General features: G+C 43.0%; 1 protein-coding gene across 4 annotated transcripts; it reads left to right on the forward strand.

Moving 5' to 3' along the window:
• The first annotated feature begins 5,810 nt into the window (after positions 1-5,810).
• Positions 5,811-18,153, forward strand: LOC110535186 (bucky ball). Of its 4 annotated transcripts, XM_036934712.1 has the most exons (9): positions 6,699-6,821; positions 13,386-13,565; positions 14,574-14,779; positions 14,896-15,106; positions 15,179-15,660; positions 15,830-16,562; positions 16,660-16,761; positions 17,199-17,275; positions 17,835-18,153. In XM_036934712.1, the coding sequence occupies exons 1-9, from the start codon at positions 6,818-6,820 to the stop codon at positions 17,916-17,918; spliced, it is 2,079 nt and encodes a 692-aa protein (XP_036790607.1). In that variant the 5' UTR covers positions 6,699-6,817; the 3' UTR covers positions 17,919-18,153. The 4 variants fall into 4 exon arrangements, with proteins under 4 accessions (XP_021475721.2, XP_036790605.1, XP_036790607.1 ...); XM_021620046.2 differs by lacking the exon at positions 6,699-6,821 and adding an exon at positions 5,811-5,985 and having other exon boundaries at positions 14,896-15,660; XM_036934710.1 differs by having other exon boundaries at positions 6,698-6,821; positions 14,896-15,660.
• Positions 18,154-19,661: the final 1,508 nt, after the last annotated feature.

The raw sequence follows: 19,661 nt of genomic DNA on the forward strand, positions 1-19,661 counted from the left end.
AAAGAACCGGGCTCCAAAACCAAACTGGAATGTTTTTTTTAAATTAAAATAAAACTACTTGAGGCCCAGAGAGACCTCGCTGCTCTGTGACATCAGATAGACAGAACAGACGTGTCCCAGGACCAGGTTAAAGTACTTCTGCAGCAAAACAACAACAAAAACAGCCAACTCCTCCTGTTTCCCCACTGATGGATGAGAGCAGGCAGGGAGACCAATCAGGTTGGTTTCCTCTCTCAGCAGGGAGACCAATCAGGTCGGTTTCCTCTCTCAGCAGGGAGACCAATCAGGTCGGTTTCCTCTCTCAGCAGGGAGACCAATCAGGTTGGTTCCTCTCTCTCAGCAGGGAGACCAATCAGGTTGGTTTCCTCTCTCAGCAGGGAGACCAATCAGGTTGGTTCCTCTCTCTCAGCAGGGAGACCAATCAGGTTGGTTTCCTCTCTCAGCAGGGAGACCAATCAGGTAGCATCCTCTCAACTGGGCTCTCTGTCTGTAGGGCGTTGTGGTGGTGTCTAGAACCTCCAGAGTAGACCTGTCAGTTCTGGTGGGTCAGTCTCGGCTGTGTTGTCACTCCTTGCTCTGTATAGCCCAGACAGACAGGTCTCTCCCAGGGCATACAGAGAGACAGACGGGCAGGCACAAGGGACTGGATGGAGGTAGTGGGGATGGTGACACTGCTACATCAGTTCTGGGCTGAAAACACAACAGAATCGGAATCAATCAAACCACTTTCCATCAATCAAGTCAGGTCCAGGATACAGAAACCCTTGTTGTTTATATAGTGCACTACTTTTGACACTGACTCATTCCAGAGATTTGGGTTTATTTTTTTAAACTATTTTCTAAATTGTAAAATAATAGTTAAGACATCAGAACTATGAAATAACCCATACGGAATAATGTAGTATCCAAAATAAAAAAAAGTAAAAAATAAAATCCATTTTATATTTGAGATTCTTCAAAGTAGCCACCCTTCGCCTTGATGACAGCGTTACACTCTTGGCATTCTCTCAACCAGCTTCATGAGTTAGTCACCTGGAATGCATTTCAATTAACAGGTGGGCCTTGTTAAAAGTTCATTTGTGGAATTTCTTTCCTTCTTAATGCTTTTGAGCCAATCAGTTGTGACCAGGGTGTTGGTAAACTGATTTACCACCCCAAGATATCCCTGCACAATGTGCATTTGCGCCCCTACTGGATGGAAACAAGTGTAATGGCTGTGCTCAATGCAATGGCATTTATAAATGTAGATCCTTTCAAACACCCCAAACAGGGAAACAAATGCCAATCAAAGGTGTTATTACGTGCTCCACTAAGGCAGTTATTTATCTTATGACTTGTCCTTGTGGTAAAAATTTTGTGGGTAAAACAACGCGCAAATTAAAAGTACGAGTCTCGGCACATCGTAGCACCATTAGGTGCCTAAACCCGACTTACCCAGTTGCTTCCCACTTCTTGCAAGAAAAATACTTGATTTCGTCTCTACGTTATATTGGCATCGAACGTGTCACCCTCCCGAGGAGAGGGGGTGACATCGACAATTTATTGTTAAAACGAGAGGCTGCCTGGATCTTTAATTTAAAGACCCGTGGTCCCTTCGGTCTTTAACGTAGACTTTGACATTCTTGTGATTGCGATTTTGCCATTATACATTTTTTTGTAGGCTTATGGAGCCAAATTGTATCTATGATCGTACACTATCCATTTATGGGGTTTTTTTGTACGGTATTTTAATATATGATAATTAACCAATGATATCAGGCCACACCCAGCCATGATTACAGACAACCTGTGTGTCTTTTAACACGATATAAATGAGTCATCCCGCAGTGTTTGCCACCCTGAAGAAGACAGCTTGTCTGTCCAAACGTTGGACATACATATTTTTTTGCATCTGAGCTCCTTGAGCGTTCGGCTCCCCTTTATTTTGTTCCCTGTTTGGGGTGTTTCACTCCGCTAGCCAGCACCTCGCCTAAAATAGGCGTTTCTTTCGCCTCTAGATTAATTTGAAGACACTAAAATATATTTTGATTTGTTTTAACACTTTTTTTTTTTTTGGTTACTACGTTATTCCTTATGCATTATTTAATAGTTTTGATGTCTTCATCAGAAAAACCCTTGAATGAGTAGGTGTCCAAAACTTTTGACTGTTTACTGTATATCTTACCACTCACGGCATTTTTCCCCCAGAGATAAGATACTCTCTCTCCCCCACCCTCAGCCTATCAGATCAGCCCACATCCCTTCTGCATGAGAAAAGTGCGCTGTCAACAATCTGGTCTACCCTTGCAGGTTACCTCCCACCATCCATCCTCCTATCCCTCCCTCCGCTTGGAGAGACTCATTGCACTCGCTGACAGCCAGACAGACTGTTACGTGCCCGTCTAGTCTGACACAGGGAGAGCGACACACTGATAAAACCCAGATTCACTTGTTGTTAATGGGGGCACTACTAAGCGCACCATAAAAAAAAAAGAAACGTTGTTTAAAAATCATAACAGAACGAGAGCACAGCTTTGTAAAGCCAACACCACGCATCGGTTGTCCCAAATGGCACCCTAATCCTTACATTGGTCAAAAAGTAGTAACACTATGTAGGGAATAGGGAGCAATTTGGGACACAAACCAAGTCATATCCTGGATGACATCAGCCTCCATCCCTGGCACGCAAGGCACTTCTATTATCACCCCATTTGCTTAAAAAAAAAAAATGGTGCAGTCTACCCTATACAGTCCTACCAATGCCAAACTAAAGGCAGTTGGTGACCAAAAAATGGCACATTTCTCCAGGTTAACCATGTTTGCGTTTACACAGGCAGCCCAATTCTGAGAGAAAGATACACACATGCATACACCTGGCCTGCAGTCCAACGTAGGCCTATAAATAATTTATTATTTGCCTCAAAACAGCAAGTAAACAAAGTCTGTCATTCTCAATGGATGTAGAAAAAAAAAACAATTGTTCCTCAATGTAGCCTATTTGAAAAATATTTCCAGCTCTCTCCCTTTCGATAACCACTCAGCAAAGTCGAAAAATAGTAATGCTCTGATCTGGTGGAAACGTCATAAAATATGCCTACATGATTACTTCTTATCCCTTAAGCAAATAGCCTTCAGTGGTGTCTGGAGCTGGAAACCGAGGCCAAGAATATTTGATACAATGTTGCAAGTTTGCTAGCACCAGCTTCTGGCTGGACCAAGTTAATAGTTGATACAATGTGTCAAGTTCCTTGCAGACAGCCTATGCATAGCCAATGTGATTTATAGGATAATAATTTTCAGGATAATTTTCAGGATATTTTCTACCTGCAATGTTTTTATTTGTTGGCTTTATGTAGCCTACTTCTACATTTTGACAATAGAAGTTACAAATCTAAAAGTATCATTTAGATAATTTGATTAACAACATGGCATTGAGGTATGAAGGGGCGGCAGCGTAGCCTAGTGGTTAGAGCATTGGACTAGTAACCGACTAGATCGAATCCCTGACAAGGTAAAAATCTGTCCTTCTGCCCCTGAACAAGGCAGTTAACTGTCTGTTGTTATTGAAAATAATATTTAGTTCTTAACTGACTTGCCTGGTTAAATAAATATTATATATGAAGATGTTCCACAAAAATGTGCATATGAAAATCATAACTTATACACAGATCAGTAGAAATGGTAGGATAACTTGGCACGCCACATGGAAAAGGTTACCGACCGCTAATGTAGCACATTACCGGTAACTTCAGGATCTTAATGGCAGAATCTGTCGTTTTTTCCCTTTCTGGTTAGGCTATATTGATCTCTGGCTCCCTCTTTGGTAGTTTGTGTTTTAATCGCAGTATTTAAAGCGTCAAACAAGCTCAATAGTCTATATGTGGAAAAATACGTTTTAAAAGAAACAGACTACTCTCGGTCGACCGAGATTTTATTTATTTGGGGGACAGCCGTACCTAGCAACATTTGATAGCGGCCATGCACCAAAACACGGTGTACTACTAGTTAGGATAATCACGTTGGCCATCTCATTTCACTTACCAATGTCGTGATTCGTGTGTTTATACCCTCCTCCCCACAACATGGGACATGACTCTGGCTAACATAAATATAATGACCAACTTTAGCCTGTGTACTTTACTGTCTGAAACCTTATTGTAGGTAGCCAGCTGCCTAACGTTAACATAGCCAGCTAAAAACTGTGTTGTATTGAATTTAGAGCATTAACATAACATAACGTTAGTTATGCATTTACATCCTTACTGACAGGCCACATTCACGGTCACTATGTAAAAAAAATAACTGGTAAATTAAGTTGTTTGGATAATAACTTGGTAACTCATTTCACGGTGATAATTGAAAATCGACGTGTATACATGTGGTTAGCTAGTTAAATTACCTGGTTATCACGTTCGTTACCTTTAACATGCTATCTAACTAGATTAGTCAGATAATGTCAGCTAGCTACCTGGGTTACTATTGTTCCTACTTCTCCAAAACATGGATAAGAAAACCAGGCCTTCAGTGGATGTGGAAGATGACTTGACTAGCTACTCACCTTTTATTTTATTTGTTCTCTCGAAACATTTATTCCGTGTATATATATATAAATAAATAAGCTTGATTACCAGGTCCCACGCAGTCTAATCGCTGCAGCTGTTAAGCTACAGTTTTCTCTAAAAACGTTTTATTTTTTGTTATAATGTTGGTTAGTTCTCGCCCCCCCAAATAAAAGCGGCAGCTGCTCTTCCCTTCCGGGTCCTTCTTGCCCCGGACTTACACCCCCCAACACACACACAGAGAGAGAGATCATAACAACCAAATCGTTCAGTTAGCTACAGTGATGAACTAAAAAAATACCATATCAAATTACGAATTTGAAATCTAAGGTTAGGTCCATATCGGTGTCCACCAGGCTCATAGATGTAGCTAAGCATAACAGGTAAATACGATTTAAGCGTTATTCCAGCATATTCGACGCCGATCGGTCTTCTCTTGCTATTACAGAAAGTGGCACGCTACGCAAAGACAGTAAACTACATCCGGAAGCCGATTTTACACCTTTATACAAAACGCTGGCGCCGATGTCCACTAATTACCCCAGCCACAAAGTCAAAATGGATTACGCCGTTAAAATTCATGAAAACATCTATTTGCTTTTTTTATTGTCTTAATGTAGGATTAGGCATACGGTCAGCAGTATGGTTAGGTTTAAAATCTGATTTTAAAAAACTATATAAATGGTAGAAATAGGCGAAGTTTATAACTTTGTGACTGTGGTAACTAGTGACTACCGCAGGCGCAGTGCAAAGACACCAGGGGCTAAATAAGGATACTGAGCATGCGCACAAAGACTCTCAGCGAGGGGATTTTATAAATGCTCCGGAGTAGCGTTGATTGCGTTCGAATCCCTTGCCACTGTTCTGGCCGATAACAAAGTCGGTTAACAACAAGTTATGTAGGCTAAACACGTGGGGTAGGGCGTAATAATAATATATTTATGCCATTCAGCAGACCATTCTATCCCAAAGCTACTTACAGTCATGCGTGCATACAATGAGTTGCCATTGATCATGACTCTCTGTTCTATGACATTACAAATAAGAGTCATAAGATGCTCTGTAGCGGGGAGCTTTGTTAAAGAGTCTGAACATTTATCACGCATCGCTACAGAGCATCTTATGACTCTTATTTGTAATGTCATAGAACAGAGAGTCATGATCAATGGCAATGGGTCTGGAAGCATCTTTTTCATATCTGTGAGAAATAATTACAACTTTTTTTTAAAAGGATAAATAGAAACACCTTTTAATAGGGTTAGAGTTTCCACACGGTCATATTTCCATGTTACACGACTTGTTTACTGAAAACAGGGTGGACTATCTGTGCTAATTAGCTGTCGGCGTCTCTGAACACCTGTATGTAAACGGAAGACAAAAGCCACACATTTATCACGGAAAATACTGTTGGCTGCAACTGTGTTAGAACAGGTTAAAACAGTGTACAGTAAGTGTATGTTTTACATCTGTGGAATTATTTTGATGTGATATGAATGTAGATGGGTTTATGTTTTTTTAGAAACCATGCCGTATTTGGGAATAGATTCACGTTTAGATGGGAGTATTTTGGTCTTCCAAAGCCAATTCTCACTTTGAACATAACATGTAAGTTATTTGGAGTTCGTGGACTAAGGAGTAATTTTAGGCTCCTTATAGTCCAATAATGGGCTAACAATGAGTAAAATTCAGTGTTTTCACACGCAGAAGTTATGCTTGTGATAAACGCTTTATCTGCCTTCGCAATGAAAACGAGTTAAAAAGTTCTATCATATATGTTAGGGAAAGGAGATGTTTGTTTCTGAACGATGCACCATGCTGCCTTGTTGACGATATGACCAAGCGTTGTAGATTACCATTAAAGTTGAGCATGGTGCGCCTCCCTCACCGTCACATTGACGGGATATAGCCCGGTTCAACCAGGGGCATCTTAATCAAATCCCCTTCCGTCCATCTTCCACTGTCTCTTTATGGGAAATGCTGCCCTCTTTTGGAAGAAAATGTTGGTGAAATGTAAAAAAGGGGTGAAAGAACGAACGAACAAACAAATAAATGAGGAGGGGGATCCCATGTAGGCGTGTGGGAAAGGGGGCTGAACAGTTCTAGAAGTGTGGTTGGGAGGGGGGGATATGTTAATAGTGAACTTTTACAACCTGTGTAAGAGACCAGGGGTTGATGGTCCTTAAGCATGTAGAAGGTCAAGATAGGAGACGTGTAACATGGTGTTGGGATTTTAATGCTCATAGTATGCTCTCTGGGGAGAGGGTTATGGACTGAGGTAAATGGGTAAGTGTTGGAGGAACTACTGGATGAGAAAAGGCTTGTGAGTCTTAATGATGGCCGGGGAACTGGGTTTGACCCAGTAAGTGGATATTAATCTGCTCTGGGTCTTGATCTGATCTACACTTCAATGGCAGGCAGATGTAGTTGGTCGGTTTAGGAGGAATCTACATGGGGTAGTTGTCACCTATCCTATCGTGTTCTAAAGGATGGTGGAAGATTTAGTAGGCAATGGATTGAGGAGTAGGATATTTGGGAAAGCGGAATAGGGTCAGTTTCAGGAGTTGAGTGAACAGCATCTGTCTCAGGTTTATCTCAATGCAGATATAGAAACTTTGAATGATGGAGTAAGAACAGCAATAGTAGGTGCCTCAAGGCATGTGTTTCCTATGTGTACAGGGGGCAGAAAGGAATCACCTGGGGGGCTAGTCCAACTAAAGGTGTCCTAAAAAAAAAAATCGCCCTCCGCTTGTACTGGTAAAAAAAGAGAGAAAACAAGCCATGCTTAGAATTAACCAAAAATAATGTTTATGACTACAAATAACCATAACTGGAGCAACCCTGTGTTTTTAGACACAACATGCTAAAGCATGTTTTTATTTGGCACAGTAAATGCCGTGCGGGGCTACAGGCCAGGAGGTTGAGGGTTTGCAGACCACCACGTACGACCACACTTCTCCGTCCCGGTTCCATTCCAGTAGGATCAGAGCCGTCTGCAGACAATCGTCAGCTAGGGGGAAATCAGATGTGCTATATTTTGATGCTATATTTGGAATTGTATAAAATGTATGCAATCAGATTTCCTCAAATGTTTCTGTGCCAATGCACCACACAACCAATAAACAAAACATATCAACTTCGGGCACTTCAATATCTTGAACACCACAAATTGACAATGTCAATTCTTGACAAACAGAAAATACATCCCTTCCTACCCAGTATGGAAGGCTTGACATTCCTCCCTACCCAGTATGGAAGGCTTGACATTCCTCCCTACCCAGTATGGAAGGCTTGACATTCCTCCCTACCCAGTATGGAAGGCTTGACATTCCTCCCTACCCAGTATGGAAGGCTTGGCATTCCTCCCTACCCAGTATGGAAGGCTTGGCATTCCTCCCTACCCAGTATGGAAGGTTTGGCATCCCTCCCTACCCAGTATGGAAGGCTTGGCATTCCTCCCTACCCAGTATGGAAGGCTTGGCATTCCTCCCTACCCAGTATGGAAGGCTTGGCATTCCTCCCTACCCAGTATGGAAGGCTTGACATTCCTCCCTACCCAGTATGGAAGGCTTGACATTCCTCCCTACCCAGTATGGAAGGCTTGACATTCCTCCCTACCCAGTATGGAAGGCTTGACATTCCTCCCTACCCTGTATGGAAGGCTTGACATTCCTCCCTACCCAGTATGGAAGGCTTGACATTCCTCCCTACCCAGTATGGAAGGCTTGACATTCCTCCCTACCCAGTATGGAAGGCTTGACATTCCTCCCTACCCAGTATGGAAGGCTTGACATTCCTCCCTACCCAGTATGGAAGGCTGTGCTTGACAATCTCTGAATGTCATTATACTTTTTGTTTTGTAACAGATTTCTCTTTCCATTCATCAAATGGTCGCTGCACAGTTTGGATAGATTTTTTACAATGTATTTGTCAGTTAAATGTTTGAAAGTTATGGTTGGTATGGCTTTAAGTTGCTTTGGTTGTCTATGTCACCCAACTGCGCCGGTATATTAAAAATGTGTTCTTACCAGATTGACTCTTAACAGGAATTATTAGTCTCTGGGTCTCACCCAACAACAGGGGTGTGAACAGTTTGGGGTCACATGGGTTGTGAGGTGGTTTGTTACTACACCAATAAATCATAATATCCATCCGGACCTTTGAGACGGTACCTTTTCAAATCGTGTCGGGGCGGCAGGTAGCCTAGTGGTTAGAGTGTCGGCGGCAGGTAGCCTAGTGGTTAGAGTGTCGGGCGGCAGGTAGCCTAGTGGTTAGAGTGTCGGGGCGGCAGGTAGCCTAGTGGTTAGAGCTTTGGACTAGTAACCGAAAGGTTTCTGGATCGAATCCCAGAGCTGACGAAGTATAAAATCTGTCGTTCTGCCCCCTGAACAAGGCAGTTAACCCACTGTTCCCCGGTAGGCCGTCATAGTAAATAATCATTTTTTTTAACTGACTTGCCTAGTTAAATAAAATAGATGTGCAGGTATAATCGGATACACTGGACTAGTGCACCGGTCTTTAGGGCAGCGCTCCCCAAACTCTGTCCTGGGGATCTCAAGGGAGGCATGTTTTGTTTTTTTGCCCTAGTACAGCTGATTTCAAATGGTCAAAGCTTGATGATTAGTTGATTTTATTTGAATCGGCTGTGTAGTGCTAGGGCAACAAACCAAAACGTGCCCCCTTGGGGTTCCGAGGACCGAGTTTGGGAAACGCTTCTTTAGGGTGTCTATAGCTAGGTTTTCATCCAATTGGTGACAGATTGTCATGGCAATATTCTAAAATCTGCATAATCCCCCCCCCCCCCCCCCCCCCATCAGTTCTTTCCATCAAATTGACTTGTGTGTGTGTGTGTATACGTAGTGCACATAAAAAATACGTTTTGCAGTTGAATTTTCCAATCTCATTTTAAACTCTAGGCCTACTGATGGTTTTGTCACAAAAAAAAATGTTGCGAATGTTCCCCCTCTGCTATTGGTACATGCGCTCTACAGCTTGCAGATAAGGTATAGGCCTCATGATGAGATTATTGTGGACAAAAGTGCAAGATTATTTGTCACATTGCAGCCAATTGTATCGCTCATAATGTCACCTGGATAAGACCCTGCATAAGACCCTGCATAAGACCCTGCATAAGACCCTGGATAAGACCAGCATAAGACCCTGGATATTTATTGGAAATCACTGTGCTCTTTCACCACCGTTTTGAAGTTCTTAACCTATTTCATCTAGCTTAGTAAACGACATCCTTTCCCATGATGTCGTGACGTTGTTTTTTTTTATCCGACATGTACTTATCAAAAAATAATAATAAAAAATGTAAAAAAAAAAGGTTGGATGGAATCCTGGTTAATGTCGAGCCAATTTTGAGGATGCTGGAATTATATTTTGGGACAAACGTGTGCAAGTCTACAGAATACTTTTCGAGGTGGCCTAATCAGGTTACAACATTGTGACCGGTTGTGTTTATGCCTCACAAAAGGTAATACATTTTAAAAGTTAAATTATAAATATTTCGGCTATATTGAAGTGTTTGGTTCTTGGTGCGTAAGGAAACAGGGGCTTGGATTGGACGTTTTCACTGCAGCCTAAAGTAGACGTTTGTACTTAAACAATAAGGCATTTATTTATTGTATTGTGGCGTTAAATGCTAGTCTAGGTAGGATAATTACATTGTTCCTAAACAAGATCAATAGGAGGACATTTTTTTGAGTCTGGTGTCTCATGTCCTCACTGTTCTTTCATGCGTAATGATCCACCTGGCCTCTCCGCTGTCCATCAGCTATTCATATTGGTTCTTGTGGATTCATAATGAAAATTGATGCAGCTTTGAATGCATGTATGTTTGCTAGTTAGCGTATTGCAGATCTGGACAAACTATCCACCTAGCACTATTGTCACTATGAATGGTGGATAGAGGGTTAGGTTAGACTGGTAGACTGTATTGTCACTATGAATGGTGGATAGACTATATTGTCACTGTGGTATAGTAAAAGTTAGCGTGCGAAAAAGCGTAGTCCATAAGACAAGTACCACATATGGGGGAGGCGGAGGCCAACAGATGAGTAAATGTGGCTAGGATGGAAGAAATGACATAGTAAATTATGACTAGGATGGAAGAAATGACATAGTAAATTATGACTAGGATGGAAGAAATGACATAGTAAATTATGACTAGGATGGAAGAAATGACAGTAAATTATGACTAGGATGGAAGAAATGACATAGTAAATTATGACTAGGATGGAAGAAATGACAGTAAATTATGACTAGGATGGAAGAAATGACATAGTAAATTATGACTAGGATGGAAGAAATGACAGTAAATTATGACTAGGATGGAAGAAATGACATAGTAAATTATGACTAGGATGGAAGAAATGACATAGTAAATTATGACTAGGATGGAAGAAATGACAGTAAATTATGACTAGGATGGAAGAAATGACATAGTAAATTATGACTAGGATGGAAGAAATGACATAGTAAATTATGACTAGGATGGAAGAAATGACATAGTAAATTATGACTAGGATGGAAGAAATGACAGTAAATTATGACTAGGATGGAAGAAATGACAGTAAATTATGACTAGGATGGAAGAAATGACAGTAAATTATGACTAGGATGGAAGAAATGACAGTAAATTATGACTAGGATGGAAGAAATGACAGTAAATTATGACTAGGATGGAAGAAATGACAGTAAATTATGACTAGGATGGAAGAAATTACAGTAAATTATGACTAGGATGGAAGAAATGACAGTAAATTATGACTAGGATGGAAGAAATGACAGTAAATTATGACTAGGATGGAAGAAATGACATAGTAAATTATGACTAGGATGGAAGAAATGACAGTAAATTATGACTAGGATGGAAGAAATGACATAGTAAATTATGACTAGGATGGAAGAAATGACATAGTAAATTATGACTAGGATGGAAGAAATGACATAGTAAATTATGACTAGGATGGAAGAAATGACAGTAAATTATGACTAGGATGGAAGAAATGACAGTAAATTATGACTAGGATGGAAGAAATGACAGTAAATTATGACTAGGATGGAAGAAATGACAGTAAATTATGACTAGGATGGAAGAAATGACAGTGAATTATGACTAGGATGGAAGAAATTACAGTGAATTATGACTAGGATGGAAGAAATTACAGTAAATTATGACTAGGATGGAAGAAATGACAGTAAATTATGACTAGGATGGAAGAAATGACAGTAAATTATGACTAGGATGGAAGAAATGACAGTAAATTATGACTAGGATGGAAGAAATGACAGTAAATTATGACTAGGATGGAAGAAATGACAGTAAATTATGACTAGGATGGAAGAAATGACAGTAAATTATGACTAGGATGGAAGAAATGACAGTAAATTATGACTAGGATGGAAGAAATGACAGTAAATTATGACTAGGATGGAAGAAATTACAGTAAATATGGCTAGGATGGAAGAAATTACAGTAAATATGGCTAGGATGGAAGAAATTACAGTAAATTATGACTAGGATGGAAGAAATGACAGTAAATTATGACTAGGATGGAAGAAATGACAGTAAATTATGACTAGGATGGAAGAAATGACAGTAAATTATGACTAGGATGGAAGAAATGACAGTAAATTATGACTAGGATGGAAGAAATGACAGTAAATTATGACTAGGATGGAAGAAATGACAGTAAATTATGACTAGGATGGAAGAAATTACAGTAAATTATGACTAGGATGGAAGAAATGACAGTAAATTATGACTAGGATGGAAGAAATTACAGTAAATTATGACTAGGATGGAAGAAATTACAGTAAATATGGCTAGGATGGAAGAAATTACAGTAAATTATGACTAGGATGGAAGAAATTACAGTAAATTATGACTAGGATGGAAGAAATGACAGTAAATAAACCGGGGGGGGGGTGGAAATGCACTGCCCTCTCCTGTGCCGAAAAAAAAAATGTAAGTTAGACAACCCTCCCCTGTTTTGCTCCGTTCCAGTAAATGTCGGACTGTCCCTTATTTGAAAAATGTCCTACTGACAGATAAGGGGTATATCAGCATCTGTTTCCAAAACAGTTTGGCAAGCGATGATTGTTGACGTTTCTGAATGTTAAAACACCTCGTCGGAATTGTAGTTCACTCGAAAACCAACCGTGGGCGACGCTAACCACTGAGAACCAAACTTAGAAGGGTTTTCCACGGCTACTTTCACTGTAGCCTGGTCCCAGATCTGTTGTCTCCTCCTGTAGCCTGGGCCCAGGTCTGTTGCCTCCTCCTGTAGCCTGGGCCCAGGTCTGTTGCCTCCTCCTGTAGCCTGGGCCCAGGTCTGTTGCCTCCTCCTGTAGCCTGGGCCCAGGTCTGTTGCCTCCTCCTGTAGCCTGGCCCCAGGTCTGTTGCCTCCTCCTGTAGCCTGGCCCCAGGTCTGTTGCCTGGTCCCAGGTCTGTTGCCTCCTCCTGTAGCCTGGCCCCAGATCTGTTGCCTCCTCCTGTAGCCTGGTCCCAGGTCTGTTGCCTCCTCCTGTAGCCTGGTCCCAGGTCTGTAGCCTGGTCCCAGGTCTGTTGTCTCCTCCTGTAGCCTGGCCCCAGATCTGTTGCCTCCTCCTGTAGCTTGAGTCTGAACGCTCTAAATGAACTGATATGATCTAAACTTAAAAAAAAAAAATGATTCACACTGATTATTCAATATTATACACGTGTATGTTTTGTTATTGTGTGCTGAATTATATTGTTTTATACACATGTTTTGTTCTGTTTTTATTGTAATGTATTCAGTGCTCTATTGTGAAAGAGATTATTTGAATCTAATTTATTATTTAAAAAAACATTTTTTATAGAAGGAAGCAAACAGCCACAGTCGATGGAGAACGATCAACACAACCAGCGGCAGGTCAATCACCCAAGGCCCTTCTTCTATGTTCAGCCGGCTTCTCAACCTTACTACAACATGTATCAGCATCATAATCAGTGGCAAAATATGAGCAACCCATATAACCACTATACCTTACCTGGTTCAGGTAGGTCTACTTTACATGTTTTTAATGAATGTGTCCCAAATGGAACCCTATTCCCTATGTAGTGCACTACTTTATACCAGGGCCCTATGGAACCCTATTCCCTATGTAGTGCACTACTTTATACCAGGGCCCTATGGAACCCTATTCCCTATGTAGTGCACTACTTTATACCAGGGCTGGCCCCCTATTCCCTATGTAGTGCACTACTTTATACCAGGGCCCTATGGAACCCTATTCCCTATGTAGTGCACTACTTTATACCAGGGCCCTATGGGCCACATAGTTCACTAGACTAGGGAATAGGGTGCCATTTGAGTCATACACTTTATTTCTCAAACCAGAATTATGGAGTATTAGTTTACAGTGGATGATTTTCATTGACGCAAATAATGGAAGCGCGATTCATCACTCCAAAGAACACGTTTCCACTGCTCCAGTGTTCAATGGCGGTGAGCTTTATACCACTCCAGCCAGACTGTTAGCGTAGCGCACGGGCTTGTGTGCGACTACTCGGCCATTAAACCCATTTCACGACGCTCCAGACGCTCCAGATGAACAGTTCTTGTGGTGACGTTGCTTCCAGAGGCAGTTTGGAACTCTGTAGTGAGTGTTGCTTCAGCACTCGGCGGTCCCGTTCTGTGAGCTTGTGTGGCCTACCACTTTGTGGCGGAGCCGTTGTTGCTCCTAGATGTTTTCACAGCACTTACAGTTGACGGGGGCAGCTCTAGCAGGGCAGAAATTTGACGAACTGACTTGTTGGAAAGGTGACATCTTATGACGGTGCCACATTGAAAGTCACTGAGCTCTTCAGTAAGGCCATTCTACTGACAATGTTTGTCTATGGAGATTGCATGGCTTTTTGCTCAATGTTATACACCTGTCAGCATCGGATGTGGTCTGAAATAACCAAATCCACTAACTTGAAAGGGTTTCTAAATACTTGTTGTGTATATATAGTGTATTACTGCATGGTCATATTGTCTTGATGAAACCATGTGTTCTCTACAGGAAGTTATCCTTTTGGACGTCCTAGTTCATACATGTCCCCATACCCATACATGCAGTATCCTGGTCAGTACATTGTTCCACACATGCATCCAGTTGATTACAGATGCATGTACGACCCACCTCGTTTCCACCCACCTCCGATGCATGACCCCATGTTCCGCCACCAGCAACAACAACAACAACAACAACAACAACAACACTACAGTGTATGTATTATTGTGTTCAGATGTATAAGGCAATTTCTGTATTTCAAATGTTTTATATTCAATTCATTAGATTATTAATGAATTCATTATTTCATTTGTTTATTTACCATCACCAGGCTCAGGCCCAGAGAGAGGTGGCCTGCTCGGAGGCTCAGACCCAGTCCAGTGATGCTCTGAACAAGCTCCAGACCAACGAGAAGCAAGGCTCTGAGAAAGAACTTGATTCCGGAGTTGTTTCCCAAGCTTCTGGAATCTTCTCGTCAGAGAATAAGGAAGGGAAACGCGAGGTGGGGGGAGACATGCACAGTAGTCATGGAGCCTCGTATGGTAAGTTGGAAAGCAGCCGTTTGCAATCGTCGTCTCCACTGGCCAGGTTGTTCAGCGTCAGTGACTCCACAGCGGCGGTCTACGACGGCGATTCGAGTCGGAGCCTCGGAGACCTGGGGCTTCAGGAGGGCTGGGCTGTAGACTCTGACGAGGAGCTCCCATTGGACAGCTCATCTGTTCAGGAAGAGGATATCCAGGACACGCGGCATCACGCAGAGGATGAGTCTCTTCATAGCTGTTCTTCTGAGAATCTTTGCCTCCTGTCCGCCGTCTCGCAGTCCGACGACAGCCCCAGACCCGAAGACCCAGACAACCAGGCAGAGGAGGGGAGCGCCAATCCAGACACTGGTACTAGTTCCACTGAGGCACTTCTGAGGCCTCGGAGTCACTGCTCCAACCTGCTCTCCCCCCAGTCACGACCACCATCACCCTTAGCCTCTGACTGGCAACCCTTAGAGCAACATGGAGGAGAAACGTTTGATGTTCCAGATGGGAGTCTGTGTGAACTGGACGTTGACCTGTCCTACCAGATCCTCTGTCTGCCCTTTGACAAGGTCAATCTTTTTTATTTATTTTATTTTTTATTTTATTTTTATTTTTACAATACTTTCTATGTAATAGGTTTTTATAGCTGAATTGTTTTGAGAGGAGAGCTTGTAAGTTAAGCATTTCATTATGTATCTGTATGGTCAAATAAACTTTTTTTTATTTTAAATTGACAAGGTGTTTACAGCAAGCGCTCTGCAGAAGGACGTCTCTACCAGCTCCAGCGTTGCTCTGCTGTGTGAAGACCTCCAGGCCTCTCTGTCGTCTTCTCTCGCTACTTCCTCCACCACCCCAGTCCGTCACCACCACCACTACTACTGCCAGCCACAGACGGCTCACGAGAGGCTCAGTGTCCTGTGTTCATCCCTGGACGAGCTCTCGTCCCGGGACGAGATGTTCTCCACCGATCTGGAGGACGTGGACGTGTTTCCCGGATGTTCAGTCTACGCGAGGGGGAGGTTCTCTGACGACCTCAGAGAGGCAGAGGTCAAGGAAGTCTGTCCCCAGTCCAAGAAGCTCATGTGCGTCTGTTGTGGCTCGAGCCTGCTGAAAGGAGGAGGGGTGAGCAGCAGGGTTAAAGTTCATCACAGCCCCAGGGTGTACGCCGCCGGGGACTCTGACGGGGTGGTCGAGCAGGAACAACGAGGATGTGTAAGGACTTGTGAGAGAGCGCACCCCAGTAGGGTGGTCGTGAAGAAGCACCCTGTCCACAAGAAACACCAGCCTCTCCCTCTACACATCCGACATGCTCCCAAGCACAGCTGTAAGAGAGGCCAGTGGAGAGAGGCTATTGGGCCCGAGGAGCAGGAACCAGAGACCGTGTTGGTGGGATCAGAGCTGAAGTATTATGAAGGCCATGTGGTGGAGGGGGAGAGTGGACACGGAACTGGGGATAAGCAACACGGGACATGTAAAGGACATTTTCATTGCTTTGCTTCCAAAATGGCGCCCTATTTCCTTACCGACGCACTGAACCATACATTTGCTCTGTCTTATTGCCGCTGTAGATGGACTGTGCCGAGATGGCGTTAATACTTCAGATCCGGGCACATGGGAGAGTGGAGGTGCCAAGCCTAGACAGAAACCACACAGCTCACTGCCTCGACCAGGTACCATAACCCAACCCTCGTCAATATATTGAATTGATATTATCCTTTCGGTCGTCCTAAATATCCGTGCTCGTATTTATAAAGCGTACTAGAGTATGAATGCTAATGTAGGTTTAGTTTAGCTTTATAGATCGGCAGCGTAGCCTAGTGGTTAGAGCTTTGGACTAGTAACTGGAAGGTTGCAAGTTCAAACCCCCGAGGTGATAACGTACAAATCTGTCGTCCTGCCCCTGAACAGGCAGTTAACCCACTGTTCCTAGGCCGTCATTGAAAATAAGAATTTGTTCTTGCCTGGTTTAATAAATAGATCCTAATGAAATGGACTGCCGGGACTCGTAATCTGACACGCAGTATAAATACCAACCCTGTTGCATGGATCAAATGTGTTTTCTATGAGTCTGATGGTTCTGGCCCGATTTGGCCCGATTTGTTTTCAGAGAGACCAGCACTGAGGAAAGCTCTGTGTAAGCCGCTGGTATACCAGAGAGTCAGAGATGAGGAAAATGACGACGAGGTGCCACAACGATTTCAGAGGAGAAGGTTTCCTTTATCTGCTCTCGTTTCACTATCGACTATTCACTATATTAGGATGTGTCCCAAATGGGACCCTATTCCCTTTATAGTGCACTACTTTTGACCAGAGCCCTATGGGCCCTATTCCCTCTATAGTGCACTACATTTGACCAGAGCCCTATGGGCCCTATTCCCTCTATAGTGCACTACTTTTGACCAGAGCCCTATGGACCCTATTCCCTTTATAGTGCACTACATTTGACCAGAGCCCTATGGACCCTATTCCCTTTATAGTGCACTACATTTGACCAGAGCCCTATGGACCCTATTCCCTTTATAGTGCACTACATTTTGACCAGGGCCCTATTCCCTCTATAGTGCACTACATTTGACCAGAGCCCTATGGGCCCTATTCCCTTTATAGTGCACTACATTTGTCGAAAGTGCACCATAAAAGGAGAATAGGGTGCCGTTTGGTGGGACTCATGTGTAATTTTTGAGATGTTGGTCTATGAATCCACTTCTAAATCCACTTCTCTCTGTGTTTTTTTTCTCTCCAGGTTCCACCAGGAGAGGAAACACAAGGGTTTGATATCACATCCTTGATGAAATCAAAGAAAATGTCACAAACAAAGAGCACTTAGTAAAATGCATAACCGAAAATGTTTCGGATGGACACCATTTTGTTTTTGTGATAAATAAAACCAAGGAGATAAAGCACTTCCAGGAGGTCCATAGACACTGTCAGTTGGCTAGCACTGTACTGTATGTTGGTAAAAATGTCCCCTCGGTCAGCACAGGGTTTGGTGGCTTTGAAAATCAGATTTGAACTGTTGTGACCAGTGGATTATAAAAATTTATTTCATAACACACACTAGTCTGTCTGGTTTATTAAACATGTGAATGTAAGTGTTAATTTAAAACTGTATTCATTTTAATTGTGCACATTATTAAAATGTAAAAATGAAATGAACAGGAAATGGCAAATAAAACATCTTGGCAATATTGGGTTTTGTCAGTTGGCAACTATATTTTAGAGCTCTGGATCGAAACAGGGTCTGTAGTGACGCCTCTAGCACTGAGATGCAGTGCCTTAGACCGCTGTGATACAGCCTGGAATAGAACCAGGGTCTGTAGTGACGCCTCTAGCACTGAGATGCAGTGCCTTAGACCGCTGTGATACAGCCTGGAATAGAACCAGGGTCTGTAGTGACGCCTCTAGCACTGAGATGCAGTGCCTTAGACCGCTGTGATACAGCCTGGAATAGAACCAGGGTCTGTAGTGACGCCTCTAGCACTGAGATGCAGTGCCTTAGACCGCTGTGATACAGCCTGGAATAGAACCAGGGTCTGTAGTGACGCCTCTAGCACTGAGATGCAGTGCCTTAGACCGCTGTGATACAGCCTGGAATAGAACCAGGGTCTGTAGTGACACTGAGATGCAGTGCCTTAGACCGCTGTGATACAGCCTGGAATAGAACCAGGGTCTGTAGTGACACTGAGATGCAGTGCCTTAGACCGCTGTGATACAGCCTGGAATAGAACCAGGGTCTGTAGTGACACTGAGATGCAGTGCCTTAGACCGCTGTGATACAGCCTGGAATAGAACCAGGGTCTGTAGTGACACTGAGATGCAGTGCCTTAGACCGCTGTGATACAGCCTGGAATAGAACCAGGGTCTGTAGTGACACTGAGATGCAGTGCCTTAGACCGCTGTGATACAGCCTGGAATAGAACCAGGGTCTGTAGTGACGCCTCTAGCACTGAGATGCAGTGCCTTAGACCGCTGTGATACAGCCTGGAATAGAACCAGGGTCTGTAGTGACGCCTCTAGCACTGAGATGCAGTGCCTTAGACTGCTGTGATACAGCCTGGAATAGAACCAGGGTCTGTAGTGACACTGAGATGCAGTGCCTTAGACCGCTGTGATACAGCCTGGAATAGAACCAGGGTCTGTAGTGACACTGAGATGCAGTGCCTTAGACCGCTGTGATACAGCCTGGAATAGAACCAGGGTCTGTAGTGACACTGAGATGCAGTGCCTTAGACCGCTGTGATACAGCCTGGAATAGAACCAGGGTCTGTAGTGACACTGAGATGCAGTGCCTTAGACCGCTGTGATACAGCCTGGAATAGAACCAGGGTCTGTAGTGACACTGAGATGCAGTGCCTTAGACCGCTGTGCCACTCGGGAGCCTAAAATATAAATCCAACAATTTAAAAGATTATGCTGTGTTACAGTTCATATATAAGGAAATCAGTCAATTTAAATAAATAAATTAGGCCCTAATCTATGGATTTCACAGGACTGGGCGGGGTCGCGGCCACTGGGGAGCCAATCAGAATGAGTTTTTCCCAAAGATAGGGCTTTATTACAGACAGAAATA

Source organism: Oncorhynchus mykiss, chromosome 11 (assembly GCF_013265735.2).
Source record: "Oncorhynchus mykiss isolate Arlee chromosome 11, USDA_OmykA_1.1, whole genome shotgun sequence".
In the NCBI taxonomy this organism is placed as follows: domain Eukaryota; kingdom Metazoa; phylum Chordata; class Actinopteri; order Salmoniformes; family Salmonidae; genus Oncorhynchus; species Oncorhynchus mykiss.

Excerpts from the sequence above, each read along its gene's own strand:
- LOC110535186 (XM_036934710.1), top strand. Across the intron at positions 13,566-14,573 it reads CTATACCTTACCTGGTTCAG|GAAGTTATCCTTTTGGACGT; the intron begins GTAGGTCTACTT and ends TGTTCTCTACAG. Across the intron at positions 16,563-16,659 it reads GGATAAGCAACACGGGACAT|ATGGACTGTGCCGAGATGGC; the intron begins GTAAAGGACATT and ends TTGCCGCTGTAG.